A 23,413-nucleotide genomic window follows, 5' to 3' on the forward strand; every position below is an offset into this window, starting at 1 on the left:
TTGAGATGGTCATCATTAAGATGTGACCATCTTGCTTTTTAGTGAGGTTCTTTTATTTGTTGCTTGTCATATTTGCTTCCTTAAATTTGTTTTTGTTTGTTATTTGCATGGAATCAATGTGTTGATTTTTATTAGCATATCAAAATAGGTGTTTATGATCCAATGAATAGCAAATTCAGACATTCCTTACAATGTGCACAAGATGTTAAAAAGCAGTTTCCACTGGGGCCAGTCGAACCTGAACACTTTTTGAAGACCAACTATGCATATTTTATGTACACTTCCAGTTATTATTCAACAACAGTGACAGGAAATTGCTTAATAACAGATTGTGAACAAAAAAATAGCAATGTTGTAGAATGTCTTTTATCTTTGACACTTTGAAATAAAAAAAATCATAAATATGCCTAAACTTAAGTTCACTTATAAATGCATTTAACCTACGGTATGTAGTTATATACAGTATATTAATGTACTTTTATACTTTTAAATATGTAATGCAGTTTTTGTCAGCCTTAATAATCTACACAACTGCATCTTCATATTAGTAATGCACTGATTTTTATTAAGTTTATGCAGCGCAAATGATTTTGTGTGTTGTTTCATATTGTGTAATGTGCAATGCTGTGTTTTTTTTTTTTTTTTTCTCATCTTCCATCATACACTGTCTCCATCATTTAGACTTCTAGAAAATAGTGCAATCCTGGATCAGTACGAATGGGCTTCAATGAAATATGAAAATATGGACTGGAGATATACACCAGCATGATAATAAGAAGGACATTTTAAAGTCAAATTATTCGAAACAACCTGCAGATGTAAACATTTCCAAAGGAGGACTTCAATACAGTAACAAAGGAAGTGACTGATGAAATTGCTTTAACATGTACACCTTATTATGGTGCATTGCCTTTTTTAAGATTACTTATTTAGGATTGCAAAATATTGCATTAAGAGTTATGAAAATATAGATTGTTTCATTTTTAATTTACATGAGTAAATGTGAATTAGTACTTTCAGTACTTACTGTGTAGCAATGCCACATATGAGACATGTATGTAACGATCAGCCAAATCGGCTGAGTTACAACTGTTGTAGTGCATGCATTTTATGTTAATTTTTTGCTACCAAAAGTTGTCTTTTTTTTTTATTTGTTAGAAATGCTTTTCAGCAAAACAAAAAACAAAACAAAAATAACTTTAAGCAAAAAACTTTCTATCCACAATTTTGTCTGAGCCATTTAAGAGACTTTAATGTTAAGATTTTGCATGCATGTTTTCTTTATCATTTTAAAATGAGTGACTTTACATATACTGTAGGAACATTATTGAACCCAGCACTAATTTATTGTAGATATAGGTTTAAATGAAAAAATTATAAAAAATGGAATGACATTAAGCCCTTGCCCTTCCCTATATAGTTTGATGCTTTATTAACTAACTGCATGCTAAAATTATAACAAAATGAATAAATGTACCCTCTGTGATAAATTAACAAACTATGGGATCTTTACGTAAATATTTTTTTGCAAAAAAACTATTTTACTTGCTGTTGTTTAGAAAAACTGATGGATGATGACAAAAATGAACATTTGTAGCATTCAAACCTTGTGTGAACTCTGTTAAAACTCTGTCAAATTACTTATTCAACAGCTGAACTACCAACACAAGAGAAGCTTTTCTGATTTGTCAAAGAACAATAAATTGTTATTATTATTATATATATTAATGGCATTGATCATTCTAAATATTATGTTTTCTGTGTAGACCGTCATTAACCTAATATACACAAATCAATGTAGGTTTGCAATATCATCATGTGACATCAACAGAGAATTAAACCCTAAGTGCAGCACACCCATGCACGTGTGTCTCGCACCAATTTAAGGCTTTGATATAAGTTTTGAAAGTAAAGACAGTTTTGGTATGAAACAAAATTCCTTTCATATGTTAATAACTTTTTGATTGGCAAATAATTCACTTGGTTCATGTCAAATTAAGGCCAAAACTTAATTGGGATGTTTTTAGAAGAAATTGGAGAGCAAAAATGTTCTATTTGAAAATATATTAAATTATGATGGAGAATATATAATATATGCTCGGGGAAAACTACTTCATTGAAATTGAAATGCCAATAACAGCTTTTTTTTTTTTATTTTATTTTATTACAAGTTTTGCATTTTTGGTTGTGGTTCTCTTTATTTGTTTTCAAGCTTTTAGCGCTAAACAGTCACCATACACCTGCACATTTACACACACATGCATACATTTTTAATTCAGTACTTTAGTGAAACATTTGCAAACCTTGTAAGCGGTTTTTCTTTCTTTCTTTTTTTTTTCTTTTACTTATCAATATTCATAAGGGAGCAGAGTAAAAGTCCCTGTTTTTCCAAACTAGATTATCAAAATAATAATCACTATACTTATTTAAAAGAATTATCAATGTTTCCAAAATACAAATTGTTATCTTCATCTTGTATGTCCATTGTCATTATGTTTTTGTTTTATAATTAAACTTCTATTAACAACAACAACAACAGCAAAAAAAAAAAAAAAAAAAAAAAAAAAAAATGCTATTGAGTAATGAGTGACTTTACATTATGGGTGAATTTTGACTTGGAAAAATTAATAGATGTAGAATGTCAATGCCACCTAAAGTTAAAGACACAAAGGTTTGTTCCAACTTAATGTTTCCATAAATTGTGTTTATTAGTTTAAAATGCAATTGTGTGTGTGATATACACTATAAAGAAAAGCTGTTAAGCCAATGTGTACAAATTTCAGTGGCAAGTTAATGAAGCTAATACTTGTAAGTCTTAATTTGCTCTTACAGTGAGTCTATTTATTGCAGAAGCAATGGAAGCCATTTTGGATTTCAAGTTCACCTAATAGTCTGTTCTTTACTTCACAGGCTGTTACATCATACACCTCACCCAAGATTGGCATCTTATGAGACCACCTTGTGGAATCTAGCCTCAAAAAACAAGAAAGCTGTTGATTTGTTGATGGGGTGCAGAATTGATTTTTTGTTTTTCTTCAATATCTTGGCACCAACTTCTTTGTTCAGAAAGTAGCTCAAACTGTGAAGCTCTTGGAGACTAATTATATTCACACACTGGACTGAAACTGAATATACAAACTGATGTACATTTTTCATTCAGTGGAATTTGAACCTTTGTTTCCTCTTGTTTGACCTCAAGACTGTATTGTAATGCGCAGTTTATTTTTCAATACAAATGTAGGTGCATAAAATGTGTTATTTGCAAAATGCATAGTTGAAGACCTATAAAAGATTCTAAGATCATTAGGTTTAATACTTGAACCAACCAAAACAGGTGTAGTCATGGGGTAATTTTACTGTGATTAGCTTTCTAATCCTGGAACTTTTGCCTAGTTAGACATCTAACAAAATACTTGTTTTAATCATTTTAAACCCAAACAGTAATGCAAACCCAAAGTCAGCTGGGCTTGTCTATGCATACACCAAAAGATAAAGTGTGCTCACTAATATTTTTTTAACATAAAGTTACTAATTAATAAGAAATTGGGTGGAGCACATGCCAGTAATTCAATGGCATTTAGGCTACAATCTGACAAACCAATTAATTTGACAAAAAGTATTTAGTTCACAATACATGTGCTTGATGCTGGACTGATTGTTTTAAATAAACTGTAACCTACTCATTCTCTTGGACTCTTTTAAATTGTGTTGTGTATGACTGAAACATTAAAGTAGGCTACTAGTTGACATGTTTGTTGTAACGTTCGAAAGATAGAATAGATTTTTTTTTAATGTTGAAATAAAATGAAACCTTTTCTACTTACAAGTCAAAAGCAATCTTGTTTATGTGATAACAGTCAAAATGTATCTAATTTTAGTTGTCTCATTCAGATCTGGGAGCATATTACAGAAACATCCTAACTTTGGAACCCTATCTTATTTGCTTTGTTACCATGGCAATTTCAGTTAGGATCTAATTTATGAAAAATGCTATAACAGAACAACATGTCCATAGTGCATTATCTTATCTTAACTACAGATGGGAAAAGAGCATTACAGAAGCATCCTAACTTGCCAAAAATCATAAATAAGTGTCCTAACTTTAGGACAACCCCACTGGCGTCCTAACTGAAAACTTATTTGAAAGCCAACGGTTACAGTCACATTACAATACTATGTGTCATAACTATCCCCAGACCCTGCACTCTGACCCCAGCTTATCTAGGATATGTGAAAAAAAAAAAAGAATTTCACTGTATATGTGCAAACGTATAATGTGTGATAAATAAATAAAATTATAAAAAATGTAAAAAAATAAATATATATGTGCTACAGAAACTGGAACTTCCATTCTAGTGGTTCTCTATAGATATCTATGCTGTTGATGTCAAAATATAATTAGCTAGCGAAGTGGATTTACCAGTTATAGAGTTGTCAAAAGCTATCATGAGTATTTTAAAGTGTTCAAGGGATGTCATAAGAACTGGAAGCAGAGTGGGGAGATTTTAAAACCAGAGTACTTCATTCATAAATACACAAGATCCTACCTTCAAGCTGTGGACCTACTGATGTGCCTCTGTGCTCATGAAACTCCAAGAGACAACACAAAGTCATTTAAAATATCTCATACAGCCAGGGCCGTAGCTAGTGGGGTGAAAGGTGGTAATGATTCTAGGGGCCCAAAGGTACAGGGGGACCCAAAACAAATTTGAAACTGTATTTCTTTAATAGGTAAGGGGCCCAGAGCAATATACAGTCAGGGAGCTCAGAATTCCTTGCTACGGCCCTGCGTACAACACCTCTGACCATCTTCTCGTGTCATTCACCCATTGTATTATAGTCGAGGTAAGCAGATTTTTTGAGTGTTAAACCGGGGCGGGGGAGGGGTGCAGCTATATTTATATACACAAACACACACACGTGAAAGTGTTTTATTTTATATTCCGTTTTCAACTATTTAAAATCACATTTAAGCCTCTAAAAAATGTAGGGTGTACATTTTAAAAAGTACAATATTAATTTTCTCTAATGTTGAACTTGCATGTGTAACAATACTATGAGCTGTCACAAATTTCATATCAACTACACATTTTAACACAAATTATTGACAAGTTGAAACCTAAAAATTAAGCAGAATTACACGTATAACAATGAAACGCTTGCATTATGAAAAAGTGCAGTGTGTCATAGCTGTCTGAATGTGATCTGCCAGGACCAATTTACCTCCGTGGGTGTTGGTATGCCGGTAGGAACATTAGAGTGACAGAAAAAAACACCTCACTAACATTTTCACATAGTAAAGGGGTGCTGTAGACCCACACCATCAACTAAATACTATATATAAAAAATACTTTCTGTGCTCCCACACGTAATCCATTTTGATCGACTCTTCTCAGTAGCTTCAATACAAACAGGAAGTTAGATGACAAAATTCAGAAGCGCGGAGCACGGAAAAGGGGTGGGGTTGAATAAGGTGTATAGCTCTACATTTATTAGTGATACAAAAGGAAGGACAGTGATGTTTGAAAGACCTAAATGATATGCTGCACTTTGACAACAAAATACTAATAAATAACAGACTCCCACAAAATATGGTAATTTCATTTCTGCATCCTTGAAATTAAAAGCGTGTCAATTTTGATACAACCGTAAAACCACAACCAATGCCAGATTTTCAAGACGGTTACTCCTGAAAGATGGTGCAGTTCCCACTTTGTTGGGACAATCTGGCGCTTCAGGATCACAACCTGTAAGTATGGTTTATTATTTGTGGATTTATCTGCTACCGAATGTTCAAATACAGAGTTTTGTGTTGTAGCTACTGTGTACACCCAGTGCACAGTTCTAGGCCTCTGCTAGCCTGCTAGCTAATGTTATTGTGTTGAAATAGTTTGCTAATCAGCCACTTTTACCTACAATTGTGTAGAATTATGCAGATTGTTTGGCATTCTTACTATCATGAATAGTGATCAAGTGTGGAGATGGATTTATTTTACAAACGGTCATTTTACATCTGCAATACTACAAACTTAAAATTAAAACTTACCACTTTGAAACGTCCCGCTCAAGTCGTGCTTGCTAAGGTGGTTTGGGTCGATCAGCTTGTTCTTCCAAACTTTCATTATTAGACTTAAATTGGTATGGTAAAAAAGGACCCCACTGTTACCATAGTTACAAATAGTATTTACAGCTGTTAAGGAAACCTGAAACTCAGTTATGGTAAGAGGCGTAAAATTTCCGACACATGCGCTACGCGGTTGACCAATTACAACAGACTAGACCAGCTGACCAGTCAGAGCAGACTGGGCTATTCGGAAAGGGGGGGCTTTAAAGAGACAGGAGTTAAATCAGAGCGTTTGAGCCAGAGGATGAAAATAGGTTTAGCAGAAATGTACAGTATGAGAAAAATAATGTGTTTTTTGAACATTAAAGCATGTAAACCTATTCTAGTAGACCCTCAAAATAAAATCATGCACCTGTAAATTAGCATAATATGGGCTCTTTAAGACTTAAGACAGGAAGTTTTCTGTAATACGCCCCCTGATCCCAATATTTAATTTACTTGTAAGGCTTTTTGAAAATAATAATAATAATAATAATAATAATAATAATAAAATAAAATAAAATAAAATAAAATAAAATAAAATAAAAAAATCTGTAAACGTTAGAATTAATTATTCTTTAATAACATTAATTAATAATAATAATAATATAAAAAGGATTTAGTGGCTCAGAAATTCTGAGACGTCTCCTATACTACACTTGATAGACAACTTTAATTTTGGAAAATGGATAAAGAAAGTGTGAAGCATCCGGCAAATGTTATCTAAAACAATTTGGCTCATAAACTCTGTAATACTATAAAATGACCTATGACAGTCGGCATTAAAAGCTTGTCATTAATTTGAGTAATTTGTAAAGTGATTTCAAGTTATGCAAACATCGTTTGGATTAGCTGTCTAAATTGTTAATGATAATGAATTCGTTCGTATTCAGAATCAGTAGGTCGACAAACCGTGTGCAGCACATATTAAAACGTGTGCATGTCAGATTGCCACTACAGATATCAGCTTTACAGACACAAAGTCCCGTTTTGCAAGCAAATCGATGTCCTGGATACCAGTGGATATTTTATCACAATCAATTTCTTCATACTGGAGCGCAGTTTAGAAAGGACGACAGACAAAAGGGCACTGATCGGGTGTCAGTTTCCAGAAGTTCGTCCACACCCCCAAGCCCTTCTGCAGCTCAGAAAGGTACGTGCCTTGTGAACTTTTATCATGGTTTCCCCCAAAATATCATCAGTTACAGACACGAACTCTGAAAGGTTCGTACACTGTTTAAAGGTGACCCCGTATTATTGCGAGAACTGGCATTTTGGCGGAAAGTTGATTTTAGTAAAAATTTAGTGGCAGGGTGAATAAATGAATAAAAATAAAGCACATAAACAGTTTTCAGTTACTGGTGACATTGTAGAAATTTACTCTTAACTTTTAGCAACAATTACTTAATTTATTAAAGTGTCCAATAACAGGGTTGTTACTGAGATTAAAGGGATAGTTCGCCCACAAATGAAAATTCTCTCATGATTTACTCATCCTTGTGGCATCCCAAATGTGCATGACTTTCTTTCTTCTGCAGAACACAAATTAATATTTCTAAAATAATATTTCATCTCTGTAGGTCCTCACAATGGATGTGGATGGAAGCCAAAAGGTTGAAGCCCCAAAATCTAATTAAAGGCAGCATAAAAGTAATCCATACTACTCCAGTGGTTAAATCCATGTGTTCAGACACTATATGATAGGTGTGGGTGAGAAACACATCAATATTTAAGTCATTTTTTTTTTTATCATAAATGTTCCTCCCTGCCCAGTAGGGGGCGATATGCATTAAGAATGTGAATCACCAAAAACAGAAGAAGAAGAATGGGAAAGTGAAACTGAAGTGGAGATTGACTGAGCAGGGAGGAACATGTATAGGGAAAAAAGGATAATATTGATCTGTTTCTCACCCACACCTATCATATCACCTTAGAAGACGTTGATTTAACCACTGGAGTCAACTGCAATACTTTTATGTTGCCCTTATGTGTATTTTGGACCTTCAAAATTTTGGCACCCCTTTACTTGCATTGTATGGACCTACAGACCAGAGATATTCTTCTAAAAAGCTTAATTTATGTTCAGCAGAAAGCAAGTCATACATGTCCGGGATGGCATGAGGGTGAGTAAATGATAAGAGAATTTTCATTTTTGGGTGAACTATCCCTCTAAGTAAGTAGTATTCAGCTGATCATGTGTTTCTGGCATGGCCACCCCAATGAGGGGACCATCTACATGTAGAATAAAGCTTTCATCTCATGTAAGTGGTCATGTTTTATACACATTATACACATCTTAAAATTGCTATTACTATTAGTACACATGTTTAAACATTACTACTACTATTAGTAAAACTTCTTAAATGAGAAATACATTTACTGAATGCACCTTTTAAAGTATATGCATGTCTTTGTATTTCTCCTTCCTCCACAGTCAGACAGGCAGGCAGAGATTTCACCTATTTGATTGTGGTGCTTATCGGACTAGGAGTTACAGGTGAAGTGATGTTTGTGTTTGTTTTCTGTTATGCTTATGTCAATTCAAGTCATTTTTAATTGTATAGGGCTTTTCACAACACACATCATTTCAAAGCAGCTTTATAGAAAATCATGCTTTAACAGAAAATGAAACAGTAATATCTATAAAGTCTTGAGCCATCATTGTGTAGTTTGATTATATATATGATTCTAAATTGTGTATAAAAATTAAATAATAATTGTATTTAGAAGTCCTGTGAGCAAGCTGAAGGCAAATGTGGCAAGGAACACAAAACTCCAAAAGATGTTGGTTAATGGAGAAAAATAACCTTGGGAGAAACCAGGCTCACGGTGGGGGCCAGTTCCCCTCTGGCTAACATCATGAATATAATGCCAATATTAGTTATTTGTGTGCAGTGCAAGTCATGGTTTAAAATTTGTAAACTAAGTAAGTGTTAAGGTCAGTGTTTAAAAAAAGATTCTTTTATGAACTATAAAGCTGTCAAGCTGACATTTCATGCGTACAAATGAAATTGATGATAATGTGGAGTTATTAAAGTGTTGTTATTATTATTAAAGAGCCCTTCCTCTAAAATGTTCATGCATGTGTGAATGTTTAACAGTACAATAAATGAATAGATTGTTATCCCTATCAGGAGGATTGCTGTATGTGGTCTTTCAAGAGCTCTTTTCATCATCAAGCCCAAGCAAAGTCTATGGAAAAGCTTTTGAGAAGTGCAGATCACACCCAGAGGTCAGTATTTTTTATTTTTTTATTTTTTTGTGAACTCGAGCACTTCTGCAAAAACATCAGATACACAAATATTTTAAATGGATGAAAATATATGATATTTGCTTTATGAAATGTAAAGATAATAGGAGCTTTCGGCGAGCCCATCAAAGGTTTTGGGGAGACCAGTCGGCGTGGCAGAAGACAACAAGTGAGGTAAAATTTTCAACATCCTTAGATACAAACACTTCTGTCACATTTCACATGTTGGCATAACAAGTTTTTTCCTTCAGTCATGTTGAGTACATGAAGGATGGACTCAAGCACATGCGGCTGAAATTTTATATTGAGGGATCTGAACCAGGTTTACGGGGAACTGTTCATTCAGAATCAAAGGAGGTAAATTTTAACACCTCAGTGAGTGAGTGCATTAAAATGAATAGTGTGTCATTGTTTTAATTGCTTGTTATTATGCAGGAAATCTTTGCTGACAATTTGCCTTTTCTGTCCAACAGAATCCTGAAACGGGAAAGTATGAATTCCGGTATATTTTTGTAGATATAGACACATATCCAAGGAGGACAATCGTCATTGAAGACAACAGATACGATTAATTTGATCAATGTTATTGGGACATATTGGGATTTCAATAGCAGACATTTGAACTTGCAGTACAAAGGTGTGAAAATTGTATGTGTCTGGATTAATCAAGATTGGATTTGTCATGCTTGTATTTTGTTGTTTTGAACATCACATGATTATGTAGAGTAATCTGTGAAGGAAACTAGTTACCATCTAGAGTTTCAAATATGGTGGTGCTACGGAACATCTTGTATGTTTGTGTATTAGTGTTACAGAACCTGTTAATTTCTGAAAAAAATAAAAAAGTTAAAGCACAATTGTTTTGTTTTTTTAAATTCGTTTTTTAAATATTAAATTGGAACATTGGTTAATAAAGCTAGTTGATACCTAATGTTCTTTACCCTCTTATGTTTTGGAATTGCCTGAAAGTATAAGTTTCCAATGCAAAGTAAATTCATATATGTAAATTCATATAATTGAAAGTGATATTATTATCTGTACGTTTTGTTGAAATTGATAAAAAAAAAGAAAAGAAAAAAAAGTTTATCAACAGAATGCTTGCTTTGATTGACCAATGGGAAAATACCCATTAATGGGACTGCTTAGTAACAAATATTATATGTCCAACAACCTTGGATTCATTATTACAGAAATGTTTTCAGAGAAGCACCATATTTAACAGGACTGGAAAATTAGGCTGTGAGGGAAAGATTATCAGTCTGTAAAATGGTATGCACTTTATAAAGCTGTCAAAACTAATGTTTTTTGAAAAAAAAAAAATTTAAATATATCATCAGCTGAATGATCAGCACCAATTTAAACAGTATACAGCTCATTGAAAAGACTGGAAGTCTGTCCCTCACAGCCTCGTTTTCATTCCCATCAAAATTTGTACGGCCTATTAAGGAATATTCCGGGTTCAATACAAGTTAAGCTCAATTGACAGCATTTATGGCATAGTGTTGATTACCACAAAAATGTATTTTGGCATGTCCCTCTTCTATTTTTTATTTATTTATTTTTTATGTCATGTTATGTTACAGTGAGGCCTTACAATGGAAGTGAATGGGGACAGTTTTTGGAGGATTTAAAAGCATAAATGTGAAGCTAATAATTGTATAAAATCGTTGGGGGCCTGGGTAGCAGTGGTAAAAGACGCTGGCTACCACCCCTGGAGTTCGCTAGTTTCGCCAGCCAGGTCTCCTAAGCAAACAAATTGGCCCGAATGCTAGGGAGGGTAGAATCACATGGGGTAACCTCCTTGTGGTCCCTATAATGTGGTTCGTTCTCGGTGGGGCGCGTGGTAAGTTGAGCGCGGATGCTGCGGTGGATGGCGTGAAGCCTCCACACGCATTATGTCTGCGTGGCAACGCGCTCAACAAGCCACGTGATAAGATGCCCGGGTTGATGGTCTCAGACGCGGAGGCAGCTGGGATTCATCCTCCGCCACCCGCAGGATTTAAAAAGGGCACTGGGAGTTGGGCATTCCAAATTGGGTGAAAAAGGGGAGAAAAAAAAAAATGTTATAAAATCATTTACATTATTCTGTCAAAACTAATGTATTATTTGAGCTGTAAATGTGTTTCAGTTGTCATTTTTACAGTCGTTTTTGGGTTTGTTGACATTACATTGTTATTGCAATGACTTTGTCAAATTGGCTGTAACTTTACACAGAAAACGTGATTTATCACACTAAAATCATGTTAACATGTTTTCATCTTGTGGCTATACAGTACTTGAGTACTTTTGAGTATTTTAACGTTTACAGATTGATCCCATTCACTTCCATTCTAAGTGTCTCACTGTAACCCAGATTTTTGGTTATTATTATTTATTAATTTTTAGAAAAGAGCATATTATGCCACAAATGCTGTGAAGTGAGCTTAATTTGTACTGAACCCGGAATATTTCTTTAATATGGCGCTATTCCGAATAAGGTATATTGTGCCCGGTAGGTGGCGTTTTATTACTGTTTGTGTACCCCTTGTAAAATATGCTCCTATACAAAACACAGCTGGATGTAAAATATACAGCAACTTTAAGGTAGGAGTGTTATTAGAAATTTTGCTTCGATGCATATCTACAATTTTAATGGCATATCTGAAATACAAACATAAACCAAGTAACCTCAGTCTAACCATAATATACTTGAAGAAGATAGAGGACTTTTAATTTGACGAGTTTCTCCCATCATGCCACGGAACTAGAGACGCCTTGCAAGACAACAGAAGAACTTAAACAAATCCCCTCCGTTTGCTCATGGAAAAACACGGCAACGGAGCTTTTCTCGGAAGCATTTGAGACTTTGAAGTATTAACATTTACTAACAAAGCAGGCACACACGGCTTACAACCAGACAGTGAAGCAAAGTTGCTCGGAAAATTATCTTTAGTGCTCTCTGTTTTTATGTTATAAGGGTAAATTAATGTTCAAACCCGTTAGCAAAGCGACTTCCTGTGCTGTTTATGAGGAACAGATGTGCTAGCTGACTAAAACTGGATTATAACAATACTTATATCGCTTTTAAAAGGTGAGGACTGTTTTAAGACGTTAATGACTGTTTTAATAAAGTGTTTGGTCTTGTAATTATTAAAACATAATGAGAAGTGTTCAAGCACTGTGATGTTTATGTAAATAAACCAAGCGTGTGGTTGTGCTGGAGGTTATTATTCCGTTGATATGTTGTATGTTTGAAAAAGTAACCCAACCCTTAATATTACTCAATATATTGCAAATAAACAAACACACGTCTGTTTTCAATGTTTGTGAAAATAAGTTTTATGCCAGTGAAGGATTAGGCCTATGTGTAAATCAAGATTGCATATATGTAAATTACATCTCCTTATGCTGATTTATTTGGTTTTTATTTCTGTTGGACAGCTTGGAAGCTGATTATGATAATTGATACCAACTGGTGAGAAGCATGGAGCTGTACTGGTACATGTAAGTTGTAGGGAGGGTGCTTTCTAAATACCTTTTGGTGGTTTGTTGAATTACAGTTGTATTTGCCTAATTTTTGTTTCAACATTAAATCAGCTATCTTGTGAAATGGTCTTACCATGAATATATAAATCATTAAACAAGGATTGTTTGCTGAATATCTTTCACATTCTTTGTGGCATGTATAGAAAACATAATGCAATTGGAGTAACTATTATCTGTCATGTGAGTTTCAGAGAGACAATTTGAACTTATTCATCTTTATTTTGTTTCAGAGTCGTCATAATATTTATTATGATTAAGATCTTTTTCTACATCTGCTGGTACCGCTCAAGGCAAAGACAGCTCGCTGCATACCTCAGCAATCCCCGCAATGCACAGATAGTCATTGTGGGTGGAAGAGCATACCTGCACCAGATCTGTGAAAGGCAAAATGTGAGTAAACTACAGGTGCCACCCAATCAAATCCTTTACACCTTTATTTCAGGGTGTGGCCATCTTGGCTGTGTTTCAGTAGCTGCTGATATAATCACTCTTTTAAAAGCATGAAATACTTTATTTTCCTGTGTAGTACAGTGTAATAGATTCTCCCGAGTTGAGCCTACAGTCAGTCATATAAAACTAGACTTTTTTTTTTATGGTGGAAAATATTTTTTTCTGTATGTCAAAGTGCTCCTAAGGTGAATACACTATGATGTGGTAGTTCACTTAAAATCTGACTGGGTAAATGAAGGTGACATTTTTTCTTCTGAGGTTAAATTGTGATTAAGCACTAAAATGTGTTCAAATCAAATTTGGAAAACCCCATCACTCAGTCAGTTTAGATGCAGATAGAATGTTTGAAAATGCATGCTGGTTTGTCTTATTCTATCTTTTTTGCCTTCTAAAAGTTGACAGACAAATGGGTCAGTGACATGAAGCTATCTATTAAAGTTATATAAAAAAAATAAAAAAAAATGAAAAATGCAATTTACACAATAATTACTTGACCACATCTCACTATTATGATGATGTTTCAGTTTCTGAGTTCAAACTAAAGACATTTTGTTTTGTTGTTGTTTTTGTTGTTTTGGGTTTTTTTTTTGTTTTTTTTTTAACCATCTGGAGACAGATTGAAAAGATAAATGTTGGCATAAATAGTTTTGAAGAATCTTTTATTATTATTTCATTAAGCTGTGAAACAAATTTGTTTAAAAAAAAAAAAAAGAATTAATATAAAAACATGTCCTCCAAATCAATGTCAGGTGGTGTTTATTTATCTGATATTTTGACATTTTAATGAAGAGGCACGTTTTATTCAGGTTAAATGGAGTAACCCTAAGAAAATTTATATTCGTGACTCAAAAATGTATGATATTTGTAAAAAAAATAATGAAATTCAAGAAAAGTATTTTACTTTATTGTTATACCTCATTTTTGAAGTCATTATTAATTTTTTTAGAAATGCTATAAAGTTTTATTTTTTATGTACGAAACTAACTTGGACACATGTAACATTTCTATATATATTTATCATATCCGACAACCTTATTTGTCAGCGACCCAAATATTAGTGTTCGGATGAATTCCTATGTAATGTTTATATATATATATATATATATATATATATATATATATATATATATATATATAAGAAAAGTTTGCTATCTCTAAGATATTCAACACAGGAAATTTGCATCCACTTACAGGTCACATTGGTGCAGTTTCAGATGTTATTTAGACTGAATGGGAGTCGGTGGAATTTTTATGATTGACATTTTCAGTCTGAGCACATGTTCTAGGTGAAATGTCTGTGTCATTTACCTACACAGAATGTCAAAAACCATTTCAAAACTTGTATGGTACACTTCCACTTTTACTGTTTCACAACACCATTTTTGACCTTGGTGCTGACTCGTGATGTAAAATGTTTCACTCTGAGCTCAAAGCCACAAGGAGGATCTGTTAAACCAAACTGAGGACAGAAGTGTCAGGTCTCAGTTCTGTGTGACTTGCACAGGCCCATTAAGTGTGTGAGCTCGTCTGTTTTAGAGAATTGTTCCACTTGTTGATGCACAGCATTTGTCAATGCACAGCACTTGTCAAATCTTACTTGTGCCTATGAAGAAGCCTAAAGGAGCCAGGAGACGCAGACTAGATGGAACAAGCGAAGGGCCGTGACAGCGCTCGCAAAATCTTTAAGGAATGTTATTGTGTTTTTTGGCAGTTTGACTAAAGCATATTCACTAGTACAGTCAGGTTATTGTGCCTTTGACTCTATTATAAATTAGATTTCTCTTTAGGAGTCTGAAGTGTTGAAAGCATTCTGTCTGCATCTATAGACTGCAGTTGAAGACTTGGGGGGGCGGGGGGGGGGGGGGGGCAAAGCCTTCGTTTCAAAATGAGGTTTTTCTCTTTCTAATTCTGTTCAGCAAAGCATCTGGAAGCAATCTGTAGCATGAGTTTTGAAGACTATATCAAGGAAAGGAGCTTTGCCATTCAAACATGGTTTCTTTTTCAATATATTATGGAAAACCTTGGATTAAAATGGACTAACATCTGTTTTAACTATAGCGTTAGAAGGCCTCCCTGATACTTTTTAACGTTTTCCATTCACATAAGATTGCACATTTTTATTTTTTATTTATTTTATTTTTTTAAACCATATTTGTATAGGCGATATGCCCATTTTCTTGATTGAGCATTTCACTGCAGTTGTTGTTTTACTTCTGTAGTGCAGAGAACAATATATTTTTAGAAACCCAAGTTGACTCTAACCCTCTACACAGGAAATGCCCCCAATTTGACAAACATTTCAAACAGATGATAAACTTTTGGATAGCTTGCATGTTCTCATCTCAATAGTTTTTTAGTTTTTTATAATTTTTTTTTATTTACATTTTAGAATAATAATAAAGTCATCAAAACTATGAAATAACATAAATGGAACTATGGGAATTATGTTGTGACTAAACAAAATCCAAAATAAATCAAAACTGTGTTATATTTTAGCATCTTCAAAGTAGTCACCCTTTGCCTAGAATTTGCAGACATGTACTCTTGACATTTTCTCAACCAACTTCTTGAGGTATCACCCTGGGATGCTTTTTAAACAGTATTGAAGGAGTTCCCATCTATGTTGGGCACTTATTGGCTGCTTTTCTTTATTATTTGGTCCAAGTCATCAATTTCAAAAACTTGTTTTTTTTTTTAATTAATTTTTGTTTTATAATGAAATAAATTAATATGGTGGCACAATTATATTTTTATCTACAAAACTGATTTCAAACATTTAAGCATACGCCTTCAGATCAAAAGATTTTTAAGGTCATGAGAAACATTTCAGTCAAGTGTTTCAAAGCTTTTGACTGGTTGTGTGTGTGTGTGTGTGTGTGTGTGTGTGTGTGTGTGTGTGTGTGTATATATATGTAATATATATATATGTAATATATATATATATATATATATATGTATATGTATATGTTTGTACTAAACAAACCTCTTAGTCAGGAAAACTCTTAACAACAAATTAGAGGCAGTTCATGCCATTTTAAAATCTTTATGGGAGTGAGCAAAGGCTAAGATAAGTCACATAAACTAGGGAAATAGCATTAACTATTAAGATCTAACCCATAAGAGGAACCTGTCTTGAAGCAATTGATAGTCACATTCTCCTCTAAAGCAGCATATGAAATAAAAACATAAGAGAATAAAGAAGTGCTGAAAAAAGAGTTTACCAGTCAAATAGGAGACCCTTCAGTCTTGTAAATAGTAAACCCTTATGAATTGCACAATTCAAGCACCTTACCCAAGCTCTCCACTCACAAGCATTGACCAGATCTGGTTTCACTGCCACGTGTATTTAAAGTTTATTTTAAGAGAAGCAGTCAACCTTAGGTGCTTCCTGTTGGTTTCCAGTTGCCTTTGTATGTCGGTGAAAATATTTTTGATTCACGTCTGATTGTGGGTGTTTAACTTCTACTGCTGCTCTGCTCTACAGACATCAATCTGGCCCAGTTGGTACGGCGTTCAGGATGACGGCTCAGTGGGCGAACCCTCTGCCTCACTTCCACAGTTATCCTCGCAGTCTCATCTGGACATGCCCCCTCCGTATGAGGCCGTGTCGGGAGGTAAGACTGACTCACTGTACAACGAAACCTGTGTCGACACTGGAAAGAGATTAATTTAATTCAGGATTATTAAGAAAATGTATAATCAAAACTTTTTGTGAGCCATTAAAAAGGTGGGTATATAAATGAGGATGAAATAAATATAATTTTGTCATTTTTATGCAATTTGTTTTTATATTAAAATACTAAAGAACTACTTTGCAAATTTAATATGCAGAGAGAACTATAAGTAAATCATTCGTAAGTTGATTTTCTTAATGTCTAAAAACTTTGCGGCGGTATACAAACATTGCTCTGTTTATTTGAGTGTCCCGACCTGCTTGACAAAACAACATTGACTCAGCCAATGCCATGAGATTGGGGTGGGACTATCTGTTTGTTCAACCAGTGTAAGACAGAGCAAGTATTCGGGGGAAAGCTGTTTTAAAACAATGCTTATTTTTGCAATGTCATTTGATGATGCTTGTAGTGCAGAAATCACACACTTCAGCTTTAAAGGGATAGTTCACCCCAAAATGAAAATTCTTTCATCATTTACGCACCCTCATGCCATCCCAGATGGGTATGACTTTCTTTCATCTGGAGAACACAAATGAAGATTTTTAGAAGAATATTTCAGCTCTGTAGGTCCATACAATGCAAGTGAATGGTAACCAAAACAGTGAAGCTCCCAAAGCATATAAAGGCAGCATAAAAGTAATCCATACAACTCCAGTGGTTAATCCATGTCTTCTGAAGCGATCCAATCGATTTTTGATGAGAACAGACCAAAATGTAACTCCTTTTGTACATCTTGCCATTTCAGTCTCTAGGCATGATTATGATTTCAAGCTCTATTACACTTCCTAGTGCTTGATGCACACGTAGAGTGCTAGATTGTGCTATAGGAAGTGTAATTGAGCTTAAAATCAATGATCGCCAAGGCTACTGTTGATGTCAAGAGTTATGTTTTAGTCTGTTATCATCTAAAATCGTTTGGATTGCTTCAGAAGACATGGATTAAACCATTGGAGTCATAAAGATTATTATTATTTATTTTTTTTTTTCTGCTTTTATGTGCTTTTTGGAGCTTCAAAGTTTTGATCATTATTTGCTTGCATTGTATGGACCTTCAGAGCTGAGAAATTCTTTTGAAAATCTTTGTTTGTTTTCTGCATAAGAAACAAAGTCCTACATATCTGGGATGGCATGAGGGTGAGTACCGGTAAATGAAAAGATCATTTTTTTATTTTTTTGTGAGAACTATTCCTTCAAGAATGCATTTTTTTTTTTTTTTTTCTCTCTCAGAAGAGTGTTACAAAAAAAGTTAACTATATGCTACAGTGTAGGTATTGGTCTGATGATAATTTTGTAGTTGCACATGATTTGTGTTTGAAGAATGAACTTAGTGAAACTATACCATTGCCAAATGCCAAATATACACCCAGTTTTATTTCAGGCTACATGTAGACTGTGGCAGGCTTAAAGACTAAAAATCTCTAAAAAGTACTTTTCCAAATGATCGCTTGCAGCAAAGCAGGGATGTAAATGATTAAACTTTTGCTGGACTATGAGCTTGTGCACTGACATTCTCTCCTATATTATGCTCTATGTCCATCCCTACAAACAACTGCCCATGATATATTTATTACCTTAACAGAACATTTGTGTAGAAGAAAAGCTTTGAGAAAAGACAGAGTATATACAAGACAAAATCATATGAAAACCAAACCAAGAACACATTTGTGCTGGAATGATAAGTAGACTTGTCAAACAGTAAAGACTTTACATGTCTCTTCTATTCACATTATGTATCTTTTAGTGAAATGGACTCTTATGGCTTCACTCAGTCTGCTGTATGCTCTGTAAATTGTTAATGGGGACAATTTTATGACAAGAGGGAACAACAGTGGAGAGTGGGCCGGCAAACATCAAGCCATCCCAAATTAGACCAATGTCTCTTAATTGGCAGGTTTTGTTACTGACATACTGGGAAGGACATTTATGCACACCAGCTGCCAGATACTGACATGGAAATGGCTGAAATAAATTTGGCAATCAGAACTCTGTGCATTGGGTTTACTTCAATTCAGCTGTCTTTGGAGAGACTGATTTTTCATTCAGCAGCAACGAAGGATGTTGGCAGCAAACGGCATATTCTGACTCAGTGCTGTTCTTCTGTATTGTACTTGAGCGTTTCCTCTTCTACTTTTTATTTTATTTTATTTTATTTATTTTTTTTGTCATCTCTAAAAACTTTTACACTTTTTTTTCTTCAAACAAACCTTTCTTACGAGAAAGCATCAGCTCAAACAATGCCCTTGTGAGAGTTTATGAACACCAGATTTCCTCTTGGAGTCACAAAATGCATTTAGCATAGATTTAATTGTTTACTTGGGTGTTTTTGTAACTTCTGTCATTCAGAACAGCTGATTGATGCCCTGCAGAACAGTCAGTGGGGTAAAATGTGCCCTTGACCTATATATTGCTGCAGAATTTATGCAAAGAGAAATTGTGATGTTTCACCTAAAGCAATGGCTTCTTGCCAGCCTAAATCAGTGTGATTCTGTATAGTTTTGTTTGCAGCCTTAGAACTGCATGAGTGTAATGTGTTTTTAGGCGATCCTTTATACAAATCAAGCTTTGCTTTTATTTGATTTCATTCCACTACACTTGAGAGTTCGTGGTAGCTGTTTTTTAGAGAAGCTACTTGCACGACAGGTACAAAGGAATTGCACATATCCCGCAAGTGGCAATCACCTAACCAAGAAGATGAGACTTAAGTCAAGTGCTAAAGTGTGAATGAAAACATTGAGAAAGTGCAAGTATAATGTCTATAGTATACATTTGTTCTTCCATTGACACAGTTGAGTGAAAGATAAAATCTCTAGAGCAGGATGTAATACTTGTGGTACGACATTCAGTGAGCGTCGATGACAACATCTGCCACATCATTCAGCATTTCCACCTTGTCTTGATAGTTGATGTGAAGCAGCAGTGGAAAACCCCTCTTTTCTCAGAATCCCCTTCTGTGTGTGTAGTTCATGTCCTCTACATGCTGAAACCTGTGGAAACATTTGGCTGTACTTCCTTTTGTTTGATATTAAACCCAAAATTGGGCATTGGGTCATGGCAGATCATTTGCAGTGGCCTGCAGGATGAAAACAGGAAGTTATGTAATTGTATCAAAATTACCTTGTTATTTACAATGCATGTTGAATTGTTGGGTGATTTTAAGGTATGATTTGTGCAGTTTGCAGCTAGCATGTGTTATCAGTGTTTGTAAAAGGCACTTAAGCATTTCATGCTAGGTAGTTAGTCTGTTTTTATATGTCTGTAACTTCATTTTCTGAACTTTATAAAAGTTGAGGTCTCCTTTTCTGGTTACACTTTAATGCATTAGGTAGGCATCATGAACTAATAATGAGCAGTGTATTTTTACAGCATTTATAAATCTTTCTTCATGTTGATTTATAAAGATTGTTAAATCATGCTAGTACATAATGCATTACCTAATGTGAACATATAAAATTAAACAATTTGACATTAACCAAGAGTTATAAGTGCTGAAGAAGTATTGTTCATTGTTAGTGCATACTAACTAATGTAGTTAACTAATGTTAACACTTACAAACATATTATAAAGTGTAACCCCTGCTCTTATTCGGGGGGAAGAAATAAAACACATACTAGTACATTGTAATAAAGCAGTAAGCCATGAGTGACTGTGCATTGCAGTGATTTTACCACAGGTAAGGTGTGTAAAACCAGAGTTGCTTATTGCTGTTATAAAATTGTGCAACAGCACTTTGATAAGACACCAGTGTTCAATAAACAGTTAAATGTATTATTAATAATTATTATTAATTCTTCCAGGAACTATCTTAACTGTAGGCCGCTTGCGGTTGCCAAGCAACGAAGCTACTTGGCGCATTGTCATTGACTATGCAGTCACAATTTTTTATAATAAATATTCAAAATTGTTATTTCAGAGTCGGAACTTCCAGTTTTATCTTAATTGTTTTCCAATGAGTTTGTTGTAACTTTAAAACTCTTTGCATAATCATTGCAATTTAATATTCTCCTTTTTTTTTATTTTTTTTTATTTTTTTTTTGCAGCAAATGACCTGAAGCCTCCACCGTACAGCGAGTATGCTCAAAATGATGACACTGATGCATCCCTTAGTATCGCTATCCCAGACAGCAATGATTCCAGTGCAATCAGTGATGCCCCACCTCCTTACACGCCTAGTGCCACCTCTCCAGCCAATCAGCAAGTAGACAGCCACAGCCAATCACAATCAGAGGGAAGGTCAAGTTAGACTTTTCTCCTGTATTAAAAACACAACAAGGGCTAAGCAACAGCTTTAGCCCCCAAAAGGTTGTTTGTTTTTTCCCATCTGGACTTAATTCTTCTTAAACCACTTGAAATTATCAGCAAATTATACATTATATTTAACCATTGGAGGTGGTTTTACAAGGATCTTGCTCCCTGATTCTCTTATGAAATCAGAGAATTTGGGTTGTGCACAGTATGCAGCATAAAGAATCATACTGGCCTGATGCCGCCATCTGGCAGAGTGAAGCACTGCTCTGCCCACACTGGTTTACCCCGTGCATTCAGTTCACCCATGCCTTATGCTCATTTCCTCCAGCACTGACAGACCATAGCCATATAACAGACACCACCTAATCCAGTCATTTCACTAGTTTAAACTTTGAACAGCTTTGAGCAGTCCTTAGGAATAAAGGGAAAATCATCCAAAAACCTACATTCTGTTTTCATTTACTCATCCTTTTGTTGTTCCAAACCCTTATGACTTTCTTCTGTGGGACACAAAAGGAGCCTCAGTCACCATTCACTTTCATTGCATCTTTTTTCCAGATAATGAAAGTGAACATTGATTTGGCTGTCGTTCTGCGTAACATCTCTTTTTGTGTTCCACAGAAGATAAAAATTCATACAGGAACAGCATGAGGGTGAGTAAATTATGACAGAATTTTCATTGTTGGGTGAACAATACCTTTAATTCCACGAGCATCACCACAGTGCAAAGGAAGTTATATCATGTTTGGCTGCTTGAGGAACTGTATATAGGCTAGTGGGTTGATCAGTGCCAAGTGGCAAGCGTGTTCAGCTTAGACATTATTGTTGACACATTTCTTTTCTTTCTGAAGTCCCAAAGGGAGAGGTTATACTATAGAGGTCTAGCCTCAGGTTTATTTATAACCTCAGTTTATGTGATTTCAAAAATATTTTGCCCTCTGAAGCACTTTTAATGTGTTGTTATTGCCTTAATTCTGTCTGTTGGTAAGTGTCCAATATTCATGAATCAACCGAGCCAGTGTGGATAGTGTGGCTAATGGTTATGACTTGTGTAAATGTGCAGCAGTCCTACTCTGTGTTGTATTGCTTATCAGGTTAACTTTAATAGACTGATGCATTCAAGATCACGGTGCCCTTATTAACAAACTCTGCTAACTGAAATAGAATTTTTCCTGTGTGTGTTAGAATGCGTGTGTGTTAAGGCAAACGTTAATTGTGTGATAAATTCAAACTGATCTTCCTCGTGATAATGTTGATGTGCTTTAGTGAGCGCACGGAGTCATCTCTGTGAAATTGTCAATATACCCTCACATAACGGGATCAATAATTTTGTTTTGTTTAAAAAAAAAAAAAAAGTCTACATGAACGGATGTGATCTAGGTTTGCTTTTAGAATGTGTGTGTTTATAGTTCTGTTTTCCCCCTGGTCACCCCAGTCCTTCATTTTACAGTTTCATTTAATCATAATTTGATTTAATTTGCTAATCCTGCAACATGTATTATCTCATTTAAACTGAAGTACTGTATATGCTATTTTTGTATTTATGGAAATACCCTTTGAATCTCTTTCAAAAATAAAGCTGGGTGAAATGTGTGTGTTGTTTGAAAACAACATATTTCTTTATTAATTACATACTCATAAACATATTTCATTTTTACTGTGACATCAATGATTTATGCCCCTGACCTCAGAATTTATAATTTGGTTGCTGCTTACAATGAAATAACAGATTTTTTGCCTAATGCATACTGCGCAGTTACACCTTATACTGCCTACTGCGTTTTTCAAAAATACTATGTGAAACAGTACGCAATATGCAATGTTTTACACAGTCGTATGTCACATTGTTGTCACATGACCTCGTGGCGTACATGTTTAATTCAGTAAGTGTAGTCTATTAATCATCTTGAAACTAAAAACCTTTTTGCTTTTTTATTTTATTTATTTTGCTTTTTAAATCCAATTGTAAATCTTCTGTAAATGGAAGGTCAAGTCAAGGTTTGCATTTAAACCCAGAACATAATGGTCTATACTACACATTTTGACAAATGTTGTATGTTATATTAAATACTCATGGTTTGCATACTATGCACAGAATACTGCAGAAATAGGTAGCATTATACATATGAGTAATAGTATGTGGTATAAGAAGTAGGCTATTCTTT

At 34.5% G+C, this 23,413-nt stretch overlaps 3 protein-coding genes across 4 annotated transcripts in view; all 3 read left to right on the forward strand.

The window, feature by feature from the left end:
• The window catches only part of LOC127434305 (neuropilin and tolloid-like protein 1), a 200,729-nt gene extending 196,391 nt beyond the window's left edge, over positions 1-4,338 (forward strand). The window contains exon 11 of one of the 2 annotated variants that reach the window (XM_051686948.1): positions 2,911-4,338. The gene's annotated coding sequence lies outside the window, so the exon portion shown is untranslated. Of the gene's footprint in view, positions 1-681; positions 2,545-2,910 lie in introns of those variants that run through there. The other variant, XM_051686950.1, reaches the window with a different exon arrangement.
• Positions 4,339-6,802: 2,464 nt separating this feature from the next.
• Positions 6,803-10,284, forward strand: timm21 (translocase of inner mitochondrial membrane 21). The gene is made up of 6 exons (XM_051686986.1): positions 6,803-7,256; positions 8,538-8,600; positions 9,238-9,335; positions 9,454-9,527; positions 9,605-9,710; positions 9,827-10,284. The coding sequence occupies exons 1-6, from the start codon at positions 6,971-6,973 to the stop codon at positions 9,923-9,925; spliced, it is 726 nt and encodes a 241-aa protein (XP_051542946.1). The 5' UTR covers positions 6,803-6,970; the 3' UTR covers positions 9,926-10,284.
• Positions 10,285-12,104: 1,820 nt separating this feature from the next.
• On the forward strand, positions 12,105-22,841 carry si:dkey-118j18.2 (uncharacterized). The gene is made up of 5 exons (XM_051686993.1): positions 12,105-12,423; positions 12,774-12,836; positions 13,109-13,268; positions 16,813-16,942; positions 21,041-22,841. The coding sequence occupies exons 2-5, from the start codon at positions 12,817-12,819 to the stop codon at positions 21,241-21,243; spliced, it is 513 nt and encodes a 170-aa protein (XP_051542953.1). The 5' UTR covers positions 12,105-12,423; positions 12,774-12,816; the 3' UTR covers positions 21,244-22,841.
• The last annotated feature ends 572 nt before the right edge of the window (positions 22,842-23,413 follow it).

The sequence above is a fragment of the Myxocyprinus asiaticus genome, chromosome 44 (genome assembly GCF_019703515.2).
Source record: "Myxocyprinus asiaticus isolate MX2 ecotype Aquarium Trade chromosome 44, UBuf_Myxa_2, whole genome shotgun sequence".
NCBI lineage: Eukaryota > Metazoa > Chordata > Actinopteri > Cypriniformes > Catostomidae > Myxocyprinus > Myxocyprinus asiaticus.